General features: G+C 41.3%; 1 protein-coding gene, 1 long non-coding RNA gene and 1 other non-coding gene across 4 annotated transcripts in view; 2 read left to right on the plus strand and 1 right to left on the minus strand.

Annotated features, from left to right (window-relative positions):
• Positions 1-805: 805 nt before the first annotated feature.
• Positions 806-11014, plus strand: kif23 (kinesin family member 23). Of its 2 annotated transcripts, XM_063875816.1 has the most exons (23): positions 806-895; positions 1175-1241; positions 2045-2173; positions 2597-2702; positions 2821-2957; positions 3115-3233; positions 3314-3481; positions 3666-3710; positions 4535-4647; positions 4887-5008; positions 5363-5465; positions 5547-5626; positions 5707-5826; positions 5910-6069; positions 6413-6574; positions 6681-6847; positions 6941-7114; positions 7395-7625; positions 8933-9166; positions 9530-9618; positions 9708-9786; positions 10373-10443; positions 10525-11014. In XM_063875816.1, exons 1-23 carry the CDS (start codon positions 882-884, stop codon positions 10538-10540), a joined length of 2706 nt encoding a protein of 901 aa, XP_063731886.1. In that variant the 5' UTR covers positions 806-881; the 3' UTR covers positions 10541-11014. The 2 variants fall into 2 exon arrangements, with proteins under 2 accessions (XP_063731886.1, XP_063731896.1); XM_063875826.1 differs by lacking the exon at positions 3666-3710 and having other exon boundaries at positions 808-895.
• LOC134860746 (Z30 small nucleolar RNA) lies at positions 4710-4805 on the plus strand. The gene has a single exon (XR_010165306.1). It is a non-coding gene; the product is annotated as a Z30 small nucleolar RNA (small nucleolar RNA).
• Positions 8922-12412, minus strand: part of LOC134859370 (uncharacterized) — a 54535-nt gene continuing 51044 nt past the window's right edge. Inside the window, exon 3 of the long non-coding RNA XR_010165090.1 lies at positions 8922-9092. This is a non-coding gene — a long non-coding RNA (uncharacterized LOC134859370). The remainder of the gene's footprint in view (positions 9093-12412) is intronic.

A 12412-nucleotide genomic window follows, 5' to 3' on the forward strand; every position in this document is an offset into this window, starting at 1 on the left:
AAGCTTGATACTTTATTATTTGTTACTACTACGACACAGTATATATATAACAACCGACCAGCAACAAGCTATATAAAAAGAGTGTATACTTTTCTTTTATTATGTGCTGGCAATATTACTTAAAACCTAAGGCCTCTACAATATTCCATATGTTGAACTAATGTTTTATAATGAGAATTATAATAATTATAATCATAATACACGTACAAAATAATGTATTATTTATTACATTCATCATTTTAAACAATAAATACTGTCATTGTATATTTTAGGTTACACATAGACTATTTATTTATTTGAAATGTTTATTTGTTGAAAATTATAAGGCCTATATTAGTTATAAAAGATTGTTAATTTGAACCTTCTGATAATATGAAAAGGTATATGCAAAACAACTCCAAATAGAAAGCAGACCCTATATTGAACCATTACATGGACTGCAGAATATGAAAATATAATAGAAATCTGTAAAGGATATTCTTGTTATAATTTCATATCAGTATAGTTTGCCTTTTTTTTGTCGAATAACATACCCATGTTTTATTTGCTCAAAATGATCAAATACAGACAAATTTAAAAAAAATGGTGAGTATTCAATTTCTCCTTGTTGCTGTTTATTTTTTTTGCATGATTTATAAGCCTTTTCGTGTTGCGGGTTGTGCGCTAGTATCGGTTTATCAGATGACGGCTGCATATTTCACATTTCTGTAGTTTCCCTAAAAGGCTCGGAACAGAAGGCGGAAACACGTGTCAGCTTTTTGCGAGATCTGATTGGCTGTGGCTAGCTCGTTTTGAAAAAGTCATCTGATTTGAGGCGGAGGGAAAGTTCAAAAAATTGTAGCGACGGCAACGGTAAAAACATCACGGAGTAGCGAGCCACAATGAACCGACTAGCGTAAGTTAACTTTAGTATTTTACATGTTTATTCATTAAAAAAAATTGCTTACAGATCACATAACCGTTGCATTTTATGCTCATGCCGAATGTGTTGCAGTTTACAGGCCTGTCAACGGTTTATAATCAAATAATGACTTAGCTAGTTAGCTTAGCCGTAACGTTAGCTGGGGGCTAATAAGCCGTCTAGCCAGAGCCTTAGCTCTCACGTTATCGCTTACTCTAATGGGAAGCTAATGCTAACAATACACTCTGCTAATTAAATGTGATTATTTTCCAGGAAGGCTAAAACCCCCCGCAAGCCTCCCTCTAAAAAGCCTTCCAGCAACCAGAAAGACCCGGTTGGGGTGAGTGTTTTTGTTCAAGGATTAGCAAACAACACACAATGTTGCATTCTTTACTTATGGGATGGGACATCTGAATGTTGGGCAGTTATAAGCCACCAATGTTGCATGATTGTATTACCTTTTATATAATGTCTGGTGTTTACACAAAGGGGGACACAACTTTGAGACGAAATAATTAGGGCATTATGGTTGTTATAGTCTTTCTATTATTATTCCTTCATAACATCTACAACTGAAAAACGTACCTTCATACAAATACAATTTCCAGACCTGCTTTGTCCAATATCATAAGACTACTAACTAGGTAATTGTTTTGTCAAAAGACAACGTGAACTAAGAGAAATGAAGCAAGGCACATTTATTTACAGAGCACATTTCAGTAACAAGGCCAATCATAGTGCTTTACATGAAACATCAGAAGCATCAACACATCAGCCTGTTTTAGAGGACCTGCATGATTTTTGGTCCAGCAGTGGCTCAGTCAGTAGGGGCTTGGACTGGGAATCGTAGGGTTGCCGGTTCAAGTCCCCAAACAGACTTGAAATATGGAAAGTGGACTGCTACTTGGAGAAGTCCCAGTTCACCTCCTAGGCCCTGCTGACTAGTGCTTTGCTGTGTGCATGTATGTGACTAATAAAGAGGGTTTCATCCTCCGATTCTAAGTTGGTATTTCCTGTTTTTTCTTTCAATCTCATCATTACTTGATGCTTTGTTGCACTGATGCCAATAAAGCCTAATAATTGGGTGCATCACATCCGAATGCTGCTTCGCCACGGTAATTCTCCTCCTGTACTTCTGCTCAGGTGTACTGTCGTGTACGGCCCCTGGGTTTGGAGGATGAGCAGTGCTGTATCGAGGTTATAAGCAGCAGCACCATCCAGCTGCACGCCCCGGAAGGCTTCAAAACAAACCGCAATGGAGAATACAAAGAGGTAACGGACATTGTGAACCCAGAATAGTTGTTTTTCTACCCATTGTTTTCATTAGGGGTTTTCCTGCTATTAAGCTGAGGAATTTCTTGTCCTTTACACAACAATGTACATTTAAACAGGGCTAATAGTTTTAAAGCATTCAGTTGGTCATGGTCTAGCCTACTTTTTGTTATGGCAAAAACAATAATTATTGATAATGGATGAGTATGGTGTATGTTGCCATAGTCTGATATGTCATAGCCATTGTTGGTCAAGCTCTATTAGAAAAAAACAAATAAATGGTTTGTGAAATGTGAGGTATTCAGAAACCTTTGAGAAACAAGTTTTCTAATGCAATATGTTAAGAACAATATGATAAAGTCAGCCATATTCTTTAATGTAATACATTTCCCCTAATATTTTCCTTTGTCTTTTGCTTCTCAGACACAGTATTCCTTCAAAAAAGTATTTGGCTTGTCAACCACTCAGATTGAGCTGTTTGAGCATGTGGCCAAACCTCTTGTGGATGACCTCATCCATGGAAGGAATGGTAAGAATACTTGCCAGCTTCAGAAGAAAACAATTGTTTCCTAAATCACAACAGTTTAATTATTGCCAGCCGCCTCATCTGAATACCAAATAAGTGCATTTTTGCTTTGTTGTTGCAGGTCTGCTCTTCACGTACGGGGTCACAGGAAGTGGGAAGACGTTCACTATGACTGGCTCTCCAGGCCAGGGTGGACTTCTCCCTCGCTCACTTGACATGATCTTCAACAGTATAGGACCCTACCAAGCCAAAAGATATGTAAGTACACATTAAAGAACAGTGTTGATCATATATTTTAAATAAACAATTGCTTTAATTTATAGTAAGCTGCCTTTCACAATTCACAATCAGTAAATTGTTAGTCATTTCAGCTCCGTATTTACCTAATGTGATTTCTCCGGTGTTTCGTCTCTAGGTTTTCAAGACAGATGAAAAAAATGGCTTGGAGGTCCAGAATGAAGTCGATGCTTTGTTGGAGCGCCAGAGGCGGGATAACAGCTTGCCTGTTCCTAAATCTTCATCTTCCTCCTCCAGGTAAGTCTGAGTCCCGTTAAACACCAGCGTTCTGCTACAGTAACTGATGTTTAACATGTGAGTCACTTCCCTGATTTCAGACAAAAAGATCCTGAAATTGCTGACATGATCAAGTCAGAGGAGGCTTATAAAGCTGATGCCGTGGATGAGGACAGCAGCTACACCGTGTTCGTCTCCTACATAGAAATCTACAACAACTACATCTATGACCTTCTGGAGGAAAACCAGGAGGATGCTATCAAACCAAAGTGAGTCAAGGACATTTAAATTAAAAGCAACATAATTCAGATATATAAACATGCATTGAAAGCCGGAACTGTTTAAACTTGATGCTAATTCACCATTCACCAGAGTCTGAGACATTCAAATGTTACAGGTTAGAGCTTTCTTCAAAGTAGCTGGAAGACAATTACTGTATTTTCTTTTTACTAGGTGGAATGGTGGAGGCACACCTGTGCGCCAGAACACTGAGTTCATGTATGTGACCAGTGAATACTCGCACACCATCAGATAGTAGCCTGATCAAGATGAACTCTCACACAAAAATCTGTGTAGTTTAGTTTGTTATTAGAACCTCGTCAACACCGGAGACATTGTTTAACCTTGTCATGGAAACTTCTTATACTTAACACATCTCTAAATGTGTTATAAAGTTAACCCGGAGTAGCACTGGATTTGAGATTTACAAACAATACATTTTCATTCCATTTTTTTCAATGATTTTCAACATTTACTAATCAAATGTTAATTGAGAATTCAATGAAAAATTCAACGCAAACGTCCTGAAATGATTTAGAAAGAACACAAACAGCCCAACAAAGTGCTTTGCTACGATTCAATAATTCAACTTGAATTTAAATACAATTGTCTGATTTTAAATAAGTATAAATAAAGTTAATGATTAAATCTGAGAATTGTCAAATTCGGCCACAGACACTTTTTGTCAATGATCATTAAATGAAGCTTTGTTACTCGGCCTACCCAGGAAGTGCACTGACAGAGCTGCAGCTGCACCAGCTAACGTCTCCAGTGTGGATGAGTGTTATTTAGTCCTATGAACTAATTTAGTCCCCTCCCCCCCCCCCCGGCTGCTGCTTGTAGTCTCAGTTATGGCAAAACTCCTGAATGTCCCTAAACCTGCTGTCTGCTGCTTTGTATGTCGCTTAGTGATTGTCACTGATTGTTTCCTCCTGGCTGAAATCAAGCAACATATACCCCCCCCCCTCCATGTTCGATGATCTGTTGCATGAAACTGAAATTGCATTTTGTCAGTAAGTAACTTTTTTATGCTCTCAATGTAGACCACCTCAGTCTAAAATCCTCCGAGAGGATCAGAATCACAACATGTACGTGGCTGGATGCATGGAGGTGGAAGTCAAGTCTGCTGAGGAGGCGTTTCAAGTGTTCTGGAGAGGTAAGCCATCAGATATTAAAGTTGCAGTTAAGGGATAAAGAAAAGGAGAACTTAGGAAAACATTGCACTGATGATTTGGATTTTACTGACCTGGCATTGCCGGCCTCCGGGTCGGCTCTGGCCAGGAAGTGATCATAATTAATCTTCTCTCTGAGCAGCCCATGTAAGAATTTGGTGCTTGAGAAAAGTTAACAGTAGCTGAAACTGGTTGAAAATGTGCCTACACTTTGTTGTTCCAGGTCAGAAGAAGAGGAAAGTGGCGAACACTCGCCTGAACAGAGAGTCCAGCCGCTCCCACAGCGTGCTCATCGTTAAACTGGCTCAGGCTCCTCTCGATGCAGACGGCGACAACATTCTCCAGGTCAGCTGATTCTGAAAACACATGTTTAATTGTAACCTTATACTCTGTATAACAAATGTGCTGGACAAGAAAGCTGAAAAGTCCTTAAAACAAATTTTGAACCAGATACTTTAACTGTACTCAACTTATTGCTGTCAAAACTTGTAGAAAGTTCTGAAATTAAGATTGGTAGAGAGCAAATCAATGAATGTTGTTTCCTACATGTACGGTTTTTACAAAAATAATTATTTATTTAGAGGTTACTCTTACAACTTGAATTCTATAACTTCCTGTATTTTATTTTGTAATGCAATATATTTCTAACACACAACTCACTCCCCAAAGCTGATTCTAAGCCATTTTGCATTTCTTCAGGATAAAAACCAGGTGACTGTTAGCCAGCTGTGCCTGGTGGATCTGGCAGGAAGTGAGCGCACCGGCAGGACGGGGGCAGAAGGCACTCGTATACGTGAAGCAGGTTTGTTAACGCACACAGAAACTATATCTGTTGCTGGTAGGTGGATTACCTGTGAGATTTAACAACATTATCACCTCACAGGAAACATCAATCAGTCTCTGCTGAACCTGCGGACGTGCATGGAGGTCCTGCGAGAGAACCAGCTGTACGGCACAAACAGGGTAAGAACCATGGGATTAAAGCTGAATGCTGTCCTCATATTTCCTGAGGAATCGTAGAGGTAATGTCTGTTTCTCTACAGATGGTCCCCTACAGAGACTCTAAAGTGACCCACCTGTTCAAGAACTACTTTGACGGAGAGGGCAAAGTCAGAATGGTCGTCTGTGTCAACCCCAAAGCTGACGACTACGAGGAAACCTTGGTGAGTTCATCCTGCAGCTTCTATGTCCCGTACATTACTCTAAATGAAGGCCGGCACTCAGAAGACACGCTCTGTTTGTCCAGCTGGTGATGCGCTTTGCAGAGATGACCCAGGAGGTGGAGGTGGCTCGGCCAGTGGACCGTCCCATCTGTGGCTTCACCCCAGGACGTCGCCATAGAAACCAGGCCTTCAAGGAGGAACTGTCTCGCAAGCTGGACGAGCGTGGCGGTCCGGTCGGAGGGGGTGAGTTATGCACTGGTTAAGGCGAATCTGTAAACTAAAACTGCGGTTCATTATGGGAATAATGTTGACCAGATGTAAGACAAGCCACATCATAGGAGAAATCACTATATTTTCCCAAATCATGTTTTAATTAACAGGAATCCACACAGAACGGACTATATATAGTACATTGAGTTATTTAAATGAATCTTGGCAAACTTTCTCCCACTTTTCCTTTATTGCAATGCCTGAAAGAGAAATGGCTCAAAGAAGTCAACTCGGGTCTTAGCTAGGTTTTTTTACCCTATTATTTGTGACTTTATGAACACAGGAAACAGAAGTTAATTGTGTGTCTTTCCCTCAGACTTGACCTCTGTTATAAACCACCTGGCGCACAGCCTCCCCCCACTTCCCTCCTGCGAGCTGACCGACCCTCACGATGACATCACGCTGCCCCGGCTGATCGAAGCCCTGCAGAACAGATACCGGGTCAGGCAGATGATGATTGACGAGTACAACGACGCAGGTGCCTGCTCACAAACTAGCTAAACCCCCCCCCCCCTAATGTCCTTAACTGTTTTAAAAGTTTGATTTCTTGTCTCGCCTCTCATTTTTCTTTTGTTTTGTTTTAGCCAACAAGATGAAGTCTATGCTTCAGGATCAGGACAACAGCCAAATTTCCAAAGACAATTTCATTCACGAACAAAACGGCAAACTGGTGGAGAAGGACAGAATCATCCAGGACAACAAGGCGGAGATCGAGCGCTTGGAAAAGAAAAACAAGATGCAAGAACACAAGGTCACAGAACACACAGAAACCTCCCGGAGATATCTGTTTTTTCTGGTCGATATTTGCTCAGTGTCTTGAACGTTCAATATGGTTTCTTTCCAGATTGACATCCTGCAGAAAACCACTAAAATCTATGAGGGCGACAAGCGCTCTCTGCAGAGTGAACTGGAGACCCGAGAGCAGAGGCTGCATAGGGAGCTGTCGGAGAAGAGACGCATGGAGCAGCGCCTCAACGGCGTTGTGACCGATACCCAGTACAAGTGGGAGAAAGAATGCGTGAGTTACTCCTCTTATCGTTTACCCACTGAGTCATGAGGGCTCACAGGGTCAATGATGCAATCACATGTAGTGGACAAGAGAAAGGCTCAGCTTAGCATTGTCTCAGTAAGGGCACATGTTTAAATGTGCATCACAAAGTTCAAATAAGATACAATCACATTGACTATTAGACATTGTTCTACAAGTAGAAGATACAGTTTAGTTTCTCTCAACTTTCCCAATGTTCCTTTTTATACATTCAGTGTTTAACTGTTACCTGATCCTTCTCGCTGTGCAGGACCGACGCGTCAACGCGATGCAGCTGGAGATGCAGAACAAGCTCTGGGTGAAGGACGAGAAGCTGAAGCAGCTCAAAGCCATCGTGACGGATAGCAAGACTTCAGGTCGCCCAGATCCTCCTCCGCGTCAGACGCAGCCTCAGAGACCTTCCAGAGAGGAACGCCCTCAGAGGCCGTCGAGAGAGGACTGCCTCCCCGCCAAGAGATCGGCCTCGCCCTCACCTGTCCCTGTAGGTCGTGTTGGCGATGCACATCTAGAGCGTCTGCATAGCTGTTGATTTCAGCTTTCCCCTGAAACTAATCCTGTACTAGATTAACGTCACTAACTGATCCCAATGTGAGCGCAGTACAAAGCAATGTTGAGTTGGAGATGGGGTAAAACTAAAGATTATTTTCAGTGTTCGTTTGTCAACCGATGAAGTATTTCAACCAAATCCTTCATCTCAGAAAATGATGGAAACTTGCCATCTTTAAATGATTTCAAAATCAAAATTCAATTTACAGCAAAAATAATAATAATGATAATAAATTGATTTATATAAAAAGAAAGGAAACCTGAATAGATATAAAATAAATATGTTGTATTTGTCATTTTTGCGCAAATAATAATAATCAAATTAATAAATGGATTATCATAATTAAACTGCTGGTGTAGATTCAATTGATCAGCTTATTGTCACGGTTGTAAAAATCTCCACCAAATCCAAATAAATTCTACTAGAGGGTTAGAAAGTATTCCTAGGCTGTTGTTCTTTGTTACTTTATCTTCCCGCTACTGTAACATTTATTCCTCCTGTGCTTTATTCGTTCTAACTGTGTCTAACCATGTATGCAATTGCAGTCTTTTGCCTCCCAGAGCCCTGTAGAGTCTCCCTATGTCAGGACAGAGCCAGAGCCAGTCAGTGCCACTACAGTTGAGGAAGTTGAGATGAACCCCCGGCCCGCCTGCCCCGTCCCCAGCAGCAGCAGCTCCTCGCTGTCTGTGGCTAACTGCGTCTCTACCTGGGAGCAGCGGGTCTCCCAGCTCAGCAGGCAGGGTTATCATTCTCCTAGTACGCCCACCAGAGCCCAGTCCCCCATGGGCCCCTCAGCCAGCCGGGCCCGGAGGAGAGCTCTGTTTCTTCTTAGAGAGGAGGAGAGAGGAGGAGGAGGAGGAGGCCCACTCCCCTACATATGATCTAGACATTATTGAGAGAAGCTACAGGGTCAGTGAGTCAGCTACAGGAAGCAGCTTCAGGTTTTTCAGTTAAATCTGAAAAAATGTCTACACAAAATGTAGAATTTTTTTCAGTTTCTTTGCATCAACCTATTTGAAGTTAAAGCTATCAGGTGCCAGATTAAATGAATGCATCCAAGTTGGAACAGATTAGAATAGGGGACCCAAAAAAAAGTCACCAGTAAAGTGAGGTGACTGCAGCGGCACAGCTTACTCATAATCCCCAAATATGGGTTCTTACATCATCTCAAACAATTAACCAAGTCATGATGGATCATTTGCTGTTTGTTTTTAATGTTTTTCTACTGGCTCTCGCTGTAGACGACCACCCCGGTGCGGCCGCTGCACCGCCGCTCCCGTTCAGCTGGCGGGGAGAAGTGGGTGGACCATAAGCCCTCCTCCAGCCTCGACTTGGGAACAGTTCTGCAGCCCGTCATCCCCAACGCCATCCAGGTGTCGACCCCGAGTGAGAAGGCCCTGTCTAAGTGTGACAGATACGTGTTAACACACCAAGAGGTCGCTTCTGACGGCGAGATACAGACCAAACTTATTAAGGTAAGCACACTGCAATACAAAAGCAGGCAGGAAACCAAAACGACATTGATTAGGCATTGGACTGGTACAGTAACGTGGTGGGCATTATTACATGGCAAGAATTACATTCAGATGTTTTAATAGTTACCCTTTACCCTTTGCTTTAACTTAATTTCTCAAAAAGGAAAGGTTTCTGATCTGTAAATATCCAAAGAAGCCACCTTTTCACCCGTGAAACTCAGAGTTGTTTGAATGAAGCAAAGCAGTTTTCAATTAAGAGTTTTTAGACATACTACCATCTGCTGGATTTGCTAAGTCACACAACGTTAGATGAACCACGTCTCAAAATGGGCTATTACCTCATGCTTTTCTCTCATGTTTCAGGGGGAGGTTATTAAGACCCGAGGAGGAGGACAGTCGGTCCAATTCACCGACATCGAGACGCTGAGACAGGAGCTCACAACTGTGCCCAGGTATCAGCCGAGCGCCGCTTAGGAGCTGCAGGTCAGCCAGCTGTTAGAGAGGATGTCTCCTTAATGTCACTTTACGTTTGTGTCTGAAGGCTCAAGAGAAAGTCTTCAGAGGGGGCCCCCGCCAACGGAGAGCGAACGGATGGAACGTGGACCGATGTGGAGAAGAGGGTAGGATGATTATATTTATTCATCTTAATAATAAATCAAATAAACCTCCATCGCATGTGTGTCTTGGTTTAGGAAGCAGATGGATGATGGGATTAACTTAACTTTGCAAAGAGGCAGATGTTCTCTGTTAGAAGATGTTAGGATAATTTTATCATAATCAACCCACTTAGGCGCTACAAATTATCATTATGGTTTATGCATGATCCTGTTCTCCATTATTAAATGAACACTGTACATTAAGTCAAATCGTTTTTGAAATAACTTGTATCTGCTCAACAACAATCCAATAGAAAAACTAATACAATCCTAATAAATCTTCCAACAAATTATCAAAAGAAGTTGCTGATTAACTTTTACCTAGCCCATAAAAAAAATGTGTAACTCGGTTTGCATTTATCTTTGCTTTAGTCACAGTGTTGTATTTGTGGGTAACTTCATTTAGCAATATCAACATTACACAACCACTGCTGACGTTTAACCGAGGAACAACGCGATTTATATTCATTGTGTTGTTGCGAATACATCTTTTAGATGAATGAAAACACAACAGAGGAGATCTGGGTCCTAATTTGTCTTTTGTCTGCAGTGTTCTGTGGCTGTGGAGATGAGGGCTGGATCAAACATGGGTCCCGGCTATACACATCACGGAATCACCAAGTAAGCTGTCATCTAAATCACTGTTTTTTTTAAAGCATTTCATTTTTAGTAGTTTTTGATTAACTTCTTCTTCTTCCACAGGCGCAGAAAACCCTAGAGCAGCCGTCAGCTCCTCCAGCGATCACTCCCCTCACCTGGCTGTTGTGCAATAGTCTGAACCTTTTTGTATTTAGCTCTAGTGATGATATTTAAACATTTTCCACACTTTTTTTTATATGCAAAAGTGTATATATGGGTCACCAAAGCTGTTTTGTATAAATATTTTATATGCTGTGTTGGAACCAATAACAAAAAAAGTGCTGTGATTCAGTCGTGGCAGGTATTTAGTAACTGCTGCTGAAAAGAGTCTGTTTGCACATTGTGTGTAACATGGTGTTACTTGGCACATGAGTCGTGATGCTGCGACAACGATGATTTTCCTGCTACCCATACTGTTTCTGTGGTGAATTATACAGAGCTTATAGTAGAGTTTGTTATCCAGTTCTTCTTGCATGTCTTTCATTAATCTGCCACTGAAACTGATGTCTCCTGCCTTCACTGTAAACTCAGGAATAAAATTCCTTTTTAAGCACCAGTTGTTTGTGTCCACTAACTTGAGCATAAAGCTAATGTGACGGGTGTGATGTTCCATGTAAGTGGAGCTATGATCATATGTGAACACTAGATGGCAGCAAAGGTCAGCAGTACACTACACACTGCAAGGCACAGGAGGTCTGCCTGCTGTGATGAGGCATCCTTTATACAACACTGTCCTTTATTAACTTCATGACAAGAAATGCAAACATAGCACATTCGCAGTTGTAAGGGCGCTGCTTCATTACAACTCATTAACAGTCAGCAGAACTTAATAACGAAAGACTACCAGTTTATTCTAAAATGATGCTTGAAAAGAGATTTAACGTCCTGTTAGAGCTCTGGGGGACTCTGTGCAAGGAGTAGCAATATTCTGTCATAAACAAAGTCTGCTTTCAATTAGTTGGCAGAAATTGCTTTCCTGTGCTCATGCTTGATTACATATTCATTATGTTAAACAAGACAATGTATATAAATCTGCATTAAATTAGTCTGGTTGGATGCCTTAAGGTAAAGTCAGCTGGATCCCAGGTATTAAAAGCTTCTAACGGTTCTTAGTTTGTATTGATACAGAGACACAAGGGGAAATGGTGTTTTTAAAAAAACATTTTTAAACTACCTGTTATATTACATCTCCCACATTTTCATTTTCTAGTTTCTTTTTTTGTTTTTGTATGTAAAATAGTGATCTTTTAGCCAATAACTACAATCATCAAATTAACTAACAAAGTAAAGCAGAATGCATCTCTGCAATGAAGTAAAGTAAAAATGTAAAGTAGCATTGAATGAAATTAGTCGAAGTGATTAACAGTACTGGAGCAAAATGTACTCTACTTTCCAGCACTGGTATTTTGGCAGAAAGAGTCCAACATGAAATGTCCAGTTTCACCAGCTCTTATCAGCTGAGCATCAGTGGTGTAATGACCATCTGAAGCTGGAGGTACAGTCATCCAGGCTTTGAGTAGACAGTTGAAAACTCATCTACCACCAGTCTGGCTGGGTTTCAATTGGAAAGCACTGGAGAGTGACTAACATGGAGCCTCTTGGAGAGGGTCAAGAGCCCGGAGCAACCAGTGGCCATTAAATTCACTCCTATGAGATATCGAGTGCTTTGCTTTTTGACCGGGCTCTGTTTGGTGTGCAGCGCCACACTATTATCCCCAGCTGCTCACTGCAAGCCCTCCACTACCAAGTGGCGCCAGCATTATAAAGATGTTATTATGAAACTCCTGTGGAGAGCCTGATCAACATCACCAGTTTCAAAGAGACACTTGAGGAAAATAAATGAAAACTGCACACAAAGGCCTCCAATAAGCATAACCCGAGTCTTAGAGACATCACCGTTCACATGGTGAGAATACATCTTTCTGCATTCCAGAGCTTCAGATTTAGGATT

The sequence above is a fragment of the Eleginops maclovinus genome, chromosome 2 (genome assembly GCF_036324505.1).
Source record: "Eleginops maclovinus isolate JMC-PN-2008 ecotype Puerto Natales chromosome 2, JC_Emac_rtc_rv5, whole genome shotgun sequence".
In the NCBI taxonomy this organism is placed as follows: domain Eukaryota; kingdom Metazoa; phylum Chordata; class Actinopteri; order Perciformes; family Eleginopidae; genus Eleginops; species Eleginops maclovinus.

Coding starts and splice junctions, on each gene's coding strand:
- kif23 (XM_063875816.1), top strand. Junction 1,242..2,044: donor ACCAGAAAGACCCGGTTGGG/GTGAGTGTTTTT, acceptor ACTTCTGCTCAG/GTGTACTGTCGTGTACGGCC. Junction 3,234..3,313: donor TCTTCATCTTCCTCCTCCAG/GTAAGTCTGAGT, acceptor CCCTGATTTCAG/ACAAAAAGATCCTGAAATTG.